Source organism: Cyprinodon variegatus, unplaced genomic scaffold (assembly GCF_000732505.1).
Source record: "Cyprinodon variegatus isolate N-32 unplaced genomic scaffold, C_variegatus-1.0 Scaffold493, whole genome shotgun sequence".
In the NCBI taxonomy this organism is placed as follows: Eukaryota; Metazoa; Chordata; class Actinopteri; order Cyprinodontiformes; family Cyprinodontidae; genus Cyprinodon; species Cyprinodon variegatus.
Genome location: NW_015150946.1, coordinates 217,296 through 226,047, shown reverse-complemented (window position 1 = coordinate 226,047; position 8,752 = coordinate 217,296). Strand labels below are relative to the sequence as shown.

General features: G+C 36.5%; 1 protein-coding gene across 4 annotated transcripts in view; it reads right to left on the bottom strand.

Annotated features, from left to right (window-relative positions):
- Nucleotides 1-3,391, bottom strand: part of ptpn12 (protein tyrosine phosphatase, non-receptor type 12) — a 52,005-nt gene extending 48,614 nt beyond the window's left edge. For 3 of the 4 annotated variants that reach the window (XM_015390332.1, XM_015390331.1, XM_015390333.1), the window contains exon 1: nt 2,832-3,391. In XM_015390332.1, the coding sequence (XP_015245818.1) occupies nt 2,832-2,933 (102 nt within the window). In that variant the 5' untranslated portion in view covers nt 2,934-3,391. The remainder of the gene's footprint in view (nt 1-2,831) is intronic. The other variant, XM_015390334.1, reaches the window with a different exon arrangement.
- Nucleotides 3,392-8,752: the final 5,361 nt, after the last annotated feature.

The following is an 8,752-nucleotide window of genomic DNA, read 5'->3' as shown; positions in this document are numbered from 1 at the left end:
AAGCATATAATCTCTGACTCCTTGCACCACTGGAGCCTGTAATTAGGCCTATAAAACACATTCTATATATAAACAACAATGGACAGTTAAAGTGGGAGTTTTGTCAGGGAGCTCTGGTGAGTCACAGCACAGAGAGAGCACACCCCATGTGCTTGGGGTGTAGCAAGTTAGCCTTTAAATAAGTCCTTTAAAGCAGGCAGGTTTGGTAAAACAGTGGATGAAGGCTGCGGCTGGTCAACCTTTGCATCCCTCCAATCGCTATGCTGGCACACAGCCCACCTGCATTCAGTCAGAACAGGTTTTCTCAATTCCAGGCTGCGTAAGCTAAGTCACTCAATAATTTTTTATTTTTTTTAAGGAACAAGACTTGCCCGAAGCTCTGGTTAGGAGTTGTGAAACTTTGCTTGTGCTAATCTGGTTACTGTAACAGAGTTAAAAAGCAAGAGAGAACATTTTTCTGAGGACAAATACAAAAAACCCCCCCAAAAAAACAAGGTAAACAGGTAACAAAAAGCAAAGCTTTGACCTAAATATTATTCTAGGTCACATAACTTCAAGAAAAACTTCTCCCTTAAAGAAACACAAGAGTTTGTTTGAAGTAAATAGTTTAACAAGGCGTGGATAAGTGTTCAAATGCGAGTGATAAGTACGTTAGTGATAAAATGTAAAGTGACAATTATTGAGTTAAAAACACATCCGTTCTCTAACACTGCCCAGCAGCTAGAGCCTGTTTGAGCTCTGCAACTTGCACCATTAAAAACGTCAAAAACAAACAGCTATTATTTAGATAATTTAGTTGGATACTTTATGCGTCGATAAGGCTTCCTTCTGCACGCTGTGTAGAAAATGTTATGAAATAGGCCAAGAAAGAATGCTGCAAGCTCCAGCAAGCAGCATGCATGAAGTAGGGAAGTAATGGAGTATTTGTTTGCAAGTGTAGACAAATGCAGGAAAAGTTTAAAGGCTCTGAAGCCGATTAGCACAGACAATGATGCTAAGATTTAGAAAACGAAATACGAATAGTTATAAAATTATTTGTAGTTGTAATCCCCTGTTGCATAAAGTCAGGATGCAAAAAGACCAATTCAATTTTTCTATCTAAAATGAACGGTTAAGGCCTAGATGGTTATGGAGACGTGCCACTTTCACAAGCCCAGAGAGGGAGAGGCCTTATTTTAGACCCCAGAATTGCAACATCTAGAGATGTAACGGACACAGTCATCAGTGCCAGTCTGTGGTCATCTGAACAACATTTTGAAAATCGCCAATAAATGATTGTTTCTAATATTCAGCGGGATCCGCTTACACACACAAGACCAATAATAATTGGACATGGTTGAGCTAAAACCACAAAGCACATGTCAAAGCTGGAAACTGGGTCATGACTTGTGAACTTGTCAAATTATTCGGAACGATTCGATTGATTTCTAACTGCTCTTTATAAGTGGAGGGCCTGGTGGCACCATTGGTTGTATTGTCCGCTCAGGTTCAGTTGTTAGATCATTGACTCCCTGTTTCCTTCTTTCATTTTTAAACTGATGCAATAAAATCAACAGTCATTAAAAGAAGAATAACCGGGTGCTACACATTGCTTTGCCCCGGGTTGTTAATATGCTGATCTGAAGATAGCAAACAACTATTTTCTTTCAGGTTAAACCTGCAAATTCAACAAGGACCTGGAGGTAAACACTAATGCAAGGTCCTTCAATGAAGCCAGTAGCTTTGAAACCCGTTGAAAACATAAAAACAGGACTATTCTAATATTTTTTATTGAAGAATTTACATCTTCTAACCTGTCAGGGTTTGACACGCCCATCAAAGGTCACTATTGCATTGCATTAATGTCTGTGCATATATATATATATATATATAAAATTTTTCAGCACCATCAACACCAAGTCCAATTCCTTGTATGTGCAAACTACTCACTACCTACTGGGCAATAAACTTGATTCTGATCAAAAACTCAGAGGATGGACTGGTGCATCGTAACCATTTCCAATTAATTAATTATTTGTTAGCCTTTGACAATAAACTCTTATGATTTGAGTTGAATTTGTTTAATGTAGGAGCAATTAATAATAGAAATGCACAGATCAAGGAAACAATTGTCCTCCCAATTGTAACAGACCGTTTTTTTTAAATAAAAAACATAAGAAAATTAAATGCTCTACAATTGCTTGGATAGAAATCAAAACTAGAAGAACATAATTTGATTATCATATTTATGCCTCTAATATAGATCCCTATAATACATATTCTTAGCTCCAAGCAGTGTGTAAAAGTGCATGCAGTTGATTGATGGAGTTAATGTTTTGGTGCATTTAAATAAAAATAACTGGATCAACAATCAGAGCTGATTAGGATACAGGTCAATCAATAATTGCAGCTCAACTTATTTAATGCTTTTAAGCATTAAAGGAAACAAATGTGTAACTAAAATCATTGTTTTTAAATGGTGACACATGAAACATTGCACTTTAACTCAGAAAGAGTGACTGAAAAACCACAATAACAAAGCACTTTAACCTTAGCTGCTTGGGTAGCACCTAATTATTAATAGGAAGGAGAAAAAAAGGTGGCCTGGATGAGTCCTTTCCATTTCTGAGAGGACAACTGTGGTTGTTCCTGAGGTTTGGGAGACAATGCAAGGCCGCCATATAAAGACTGGAAATGGGAGGAAAAGGAAGAGAGCAGTGTGGCCGCCCCTGTCTCACCTCCTGGGGGATACAGGAGAACCAGGAGACGGGAAAGGGGAGGTGGTTGGATATGGAGGAGATACATTTAAGACAGAGAGGTCCAGGTTTATGTTCCTGGTAATTCTGACCCACCATAAAGTCGCTGCCGAAGTTGTCCTCTCCTCTGTCTACATCCAATTCGCTCATGGCCTTCACCCTCTGGATAAAGTTTCTCAGGATACCGGCTTGGTCCATCCTTTAGCCTTCTTCTAACGTTTTTCTTTGAGAAAAAAAAAATATCCCAAACTAACAAGGTGGGATGGGGAAATAATACAAGAGGACACAAGGGGAAAATGGGTAATAAATAGAAAATAAATAGGCTTCACGGGTCCTCCCAGAGAGTCATCGTCGGTCCGCTACACACATTTTTTTATTATCGCCCCATGTTGTTTCTGCCTTCCCTTCTTTCTTCTGGACTATTTCCACAACGACAGCAGTTAGTCCCGAGGAAAAGCGGTAACCGGCTCCACAGCCCCGCTAACAGTTCCTAACCGTGGCGAGGTATCAACCGTGGTGACTCGGCTCAACGAGAAACGGAATATAAAGAAAAACGGGACCCAAAAAAAAAAAATTAAGAACCACCCGGTCAGTGTTTCCACCCCTCCCTGTCTACCTCGATTGCCACATTCACACACTGCTGCCGCTGGAGCTTGCTTTTCTGCTACTGGGGGGAACATCCGGACTGGGCACAGCCAACAACACGTAGCCCCGCCTCTTCCAGGAACACCTGCCTCTGATTGGTCCCGATGAAAACACATTGAGAGAATACCATTGGATAAAATTGGGTGTCGCTCAACTAAGTAATTAGCTGTGATTGGAGAAAACAGATGTTCGTTGTGTAAACGCCTCTTACAGCTGCTCTAAGAAAATAATATATGAAAAAACTAATAATAATAATAAAAAAATATATATATATATAGAAGACAAATTCAAAAAAAAAATTTTCAAAAAAAAAAGAAAATTAACTCAGCGATTTAAGATGTATTTTTTTAGATATAGACAGCTGCTATTGTCATTTTGTATACACAGCTTTCAGGCAGCGGATGAGCAGCAGCTTAAAAGCAAAACGAACATTTTAATTTCATAAATTAGAATCCTGCCTTATATGACATACTGTGCTGAAATTTGGGGAAATGCACTATATAAACCGAATTTAGATCAACTGCAGAAAAAGGTTTATTGATTTAATTCAGTTTATTTCTATAGCGCCAATTCACAACAAATGTAATCTCAAGGCACTTTACAGTTCACCAGATCATACAGTCAAATTGATTCATAGTTTTCTATCTAAGGAAAACCAGTTGATTGCATCGACTCATTGACTTCGGATGCAATCCCTCACACTAAGCGTGCTTGTAGCGACAGTGGGGAGAAAAAACTTGACATGAAGAAACCTCCAGCAGAACCAGGCTCATTGTGAGCGGCCATCTGCCGAGGCTGACTGGGGTTCAAGGAGACAGAAGCAGAGATACAAAAGGCAACTGTAAAAGGCGGCCCTGTCCAGGAAATTCACAGCCAGGAAGACGAGCTCCAAGCCAACTCCCATGTCAGAGGATAAAGAGAGCACATCCAGGCAGTCAAAGAAAAATAAATGGAATAATAAATGGAGTTGGACACCATAATTCTACAAATCAGCTATTTATAAGATCACATACATTAAAATTTCCGGACATTGTATATCTAAAAACCTTGGAAATTATGTTATGAGTGGTAAATAAGACACCCTGGTTTGTATTCAAAAAATGTTTAAGCGAAGGCAGGGAATTTATAACTTAAGGGGGTTACTAATGTTTGAAACTTACAAAACCAGAATTAATCACAAGTACAGATGTGTGTCAGGTTTGGGTGCAAAATTATGGAACGGACTAAACGATGACATAAAGATGTGTAACTCTATGTTCGTTTTCAAGAAGACTTTAAAATCTAAAATTATAAAAGGTTACAATGAAATTTGACTGAGTTTGATTTTTAAGTTTAAGTTAGGTGTTTTGTAATTATGTATTAGTACCAATGTTTTATTGTGAATTATTGTTATGATGGTACAGGATAGGCAAAAATAAGCCTTGGGGCTTCAGCCTATTCCTTTTTCGGTGATGGATTCTTTTGTAAAAACGATTATTTTGTTTTTTGTCTTTAAACCGAACTAAAGTAATCATTCATTAATTCATTCAAGTGCAGCAGTGATAAAAAAACATGGTGCAAAAACGCATTGATATGGAAGTTCAGAGCATAAGGTAAATATATATATGGTGAATGATGATAATGCTCTATAATGTTGCCATTACAAGGGATTACATTTCAATAGACACTTATGTCACAGGAACTGTCCTCCAGTAAACACACACAAACAAGAAACAGCTACTTTGTTTTCATTTAGATCTAGCAGCAATGACAAACAAACCCAACTATTCACCTCACAGGAGAGCAAAACAGAGAAGGGACGCTGCTGCTTTGCCAGCAAGCTTCATGCTCACACAAGCTGCTTTTTGTTGCTCTTGTCTTCTCACCTATTTGCTTATTATCTCCATACATTTTCTGCCCTTGCCTCGCTTTTTTCTCCACAGTTTTGTTTCTCCTCCGTCCTCATTTGACCTTTCCTTCCACAGACTCTGATCCTACTTAGAGAATTTAAATGTACCTCTATTATTTTAAACCTTCTTCAAACGTTTGGTTTTGGTCACATTATTTTTAGAAAAAATACACGAAAAGCTGAAAAAAGTTAACACATTTATGTTTGCTTTGGTGTTACAAAAAATAGTTTTCTTCTGTTGTGCGTCTAAAGGACCATGTAAATTGTGTCTAATAATTAATATGGGACAACACGAAATATTCATAGAAATATGCTAAACAAACAAATCAAAGTAAGTAAAAGTGAGCTACTCGTATCGTATCCCTCTTTAAATAAAATATATATTTGCAGTTTTTCACCCTTGATTTTAGACTTTTTTTTCACACCTCCACTGGGATTAGCTCGGGTCAATTACTTCCTAGTTTACTCATTGCATGTGACACGTGGCACCTCTGAATATGGGATCTGGTTNACCTTGCTTGATTTGCTTGCTTTCTTTAAACACATATATTTTACATAATAGAAAAAAGTAAATTATGCACTGATACATCTTCAACAAAAAATTGCTTATTTTTTTCCAATCAAATCTTCATAATTTGAGATTTATTTCAATTAATTACACAAGCTCAAATAAAAGTGAGTTTTATTTTCTGCTATGACAAGTTGTATATTATTTCACTGCAATTAAAAATCTGATTATTTAATCCTTTCTGCATACGTTTAGAAGGTGAGTCATGTGTAGAGGATGGAAATATTCATAGAAATATGCTACACAAACAAATTAAAGTAAGTAAATAATAAAAAATAAAAAAAGCAGTCAGGCCCTCTAAAAAAAATATTTGTAACCTTACAGATTTCTTTGGCTTGTTTGTCATACCCTAATGTTTTAGATAAAATCAATTGTAGCATCAGGATAAAAAATAATCAAATTCAATAGAAAAGACCGTTTTAAATGTTGATTTGTTCGATTTGGGGTGAATTTAATTCCCCAACTATGCTGGCTCTATGAGAAAAAAGTAATTATAATCTAAATCTAATAGCAGCCAGCGCCACACTTGTAAATTATTTCTATCAAACCTTTTCAATATCTGGTTATTATTTATTTCTTTTTTGAATAACTGTTTTATTTCAGACCATTTAGAGGATTTTTGAGCATCAGGGATCTGTTTAAGGCCAGAGCCACAGCATCTCAATCAAATTAATGCCCAGACTTTTACTAGACCACTCTAAAACTTTAACTTTGGTTTCCTTTTGAAAGGTGTCTAGTTAGATACTATGCCTATACAAAAAAAAAAAAAAAAATCATATATGAATATCCAAATCAAAACATATACCTAACATTTGACCTGATAGTGTTAACTTAGTCATTTTTAAACCTGAAAATTATTTTTGCACCTCACGTGATTAGTAGACATAAACATTGCTGTACGCTGTTGCCATCTGCTGGCAGTATTTACTAATGGAGCCATTAACTTGGCAGCTTCCACAGCTTTAGCAGCAGCTTTAGCAGCTACTAGTCGTCAGGTTGTATTGTATTCTGTGAGCTACCTGTATCGTATCTCTCTAAAAACAAAATATATATTTGCACTTTTTCACACCTCCACTGGGATTAGCTCGGGTCAATTACTTCCTAGTTTACTCATTGCATGTGACATGTGGCACCTCTGAATATGGGATCTGGTTACGATAAAGTCTCAGAATGCTTATTATTACAAACAAATTCAATTCAAAGTGAAAACACATAAATGAGACATAATAAGCCAACAGAGCCATGATTTAATCAAAATGTCTTTATATACAACCAACATCAGCTACCAGCATAGAAAGATCTGTCCCTTTAACACAGTGTTTCCCAACCTTTGACTTATGTACCCCTTTGGGCATTTTCTCTTACCATGAGTATCTCTCTCAGTTAAAAGTATTGATGATTATCCAAAACTACAACAGCTGAAATAAAGACTATTTCAAGACTTGTCTCTGTGAAAAGTAGAACGGAGAGATACAGAAGATATTTTGTCCCGACTGCCATTAGACAATTTAATGCCTCTTGAAGGACTGAGTTTTTTATGATTTTTTATGACTATCCATCCATCCATCCATCCATCCACCCACATTTCTTTATCTTTTAATTTGAGCATTTAATTTTATGCTCTCCATCTCAAATAAAGAACAGCATAAATATGTTGCCTGAAGGTTAGTAAGGAATCAAAATAAATACAGAATAAACTCACATTATGAACCATTATTTATAAAACTAGAGCTCCTCTAAGTAACTTCCCTATAATCACATTTAAACTTGATGAATTATGAACAAAATACAGAACAAAAGTTATACTCAGGATGAATTAATTAGTTTTACATTGTTTTCATCAAGACAACTGAGCTGTTTTGAAGAGCTCTGATAGCTCAGTGTGAAAACCAGCTGATCCCAGGCTGTTCTCTACATCCAGTCTGTTCCTCTGCTTGGTTTTGATGTGTGTCAAAGCTGAAGGCGAACTCAAACATATAAGAAAAAATTCGTTTTTGGTTTATAAAAGTTTATTAAATTTTGCAATTGGGTCCTTACAAAGCCCTATTTTATTTTACTACCTAAGAAATACATATTTTCATGTATCCATTGCAATGCAGTCACAGACCACTAGGGGTACTAGTACTGCTCCATGAAATTGAGTAATAGGTTTGAACTTTTATTCTTAAAAAAATAAACTTTTCCAAAAAGTTTCTTCGGCTTTATAATCAATGACTGAATGATGAAACTGATTAAAAAAACTGAGGCTCCCAGCGCTTTAAAACTCGTGAATGAGTTATTGATATGATTTTGCAGCAATTCTTTATGATGGTCACTCAAAGAAAGTTTCATCACTGTTCGTGTTATCTATGCATGCACTATAGTTTACAGAGCGTTTCAAACCCTCGGAAATTTGCTGTGCAACCACTTCCAAACCCATAGAATTCAATGATTTTGTTCCTCATCCTGTCTTGAATGTCTTCGGATCGGGACATGAGATGTTGCTCTAATTGCCTCCTTTTCTACAAGTCTGGCAGTAATAAATGGTCAAAGTGTGGCCACTGAAACTGATATAAACTTTCATTAAATCACATTTTTGATAAGGGCAGCTGCACAGGTAGTTTTGTCGTGATTTGCAAACTGTATTTTCTGAAAACTCTTATGTATCTAGCCTCACTAACAATAGAGACAATTTGCTTTTTCAGGTTGCATCTTGTATGCTAATGAATAAAAGCTTCAAATACTCTGTTAGTCTACTGTATTGAGTGTTTTCTTTAATAGCTGTACAAAAATGACCTTGTGACCTTTTTTTTTTTCTTCTTCTCTAAATGCCGGCTCTGGTTGCTTCATACTGCCTGTGACACTGACCTTCGATCCCCATGTGGGAATAGGAGGGCCAGAGGTTCACCATTTCACAGCAGGGATCATTTACATATC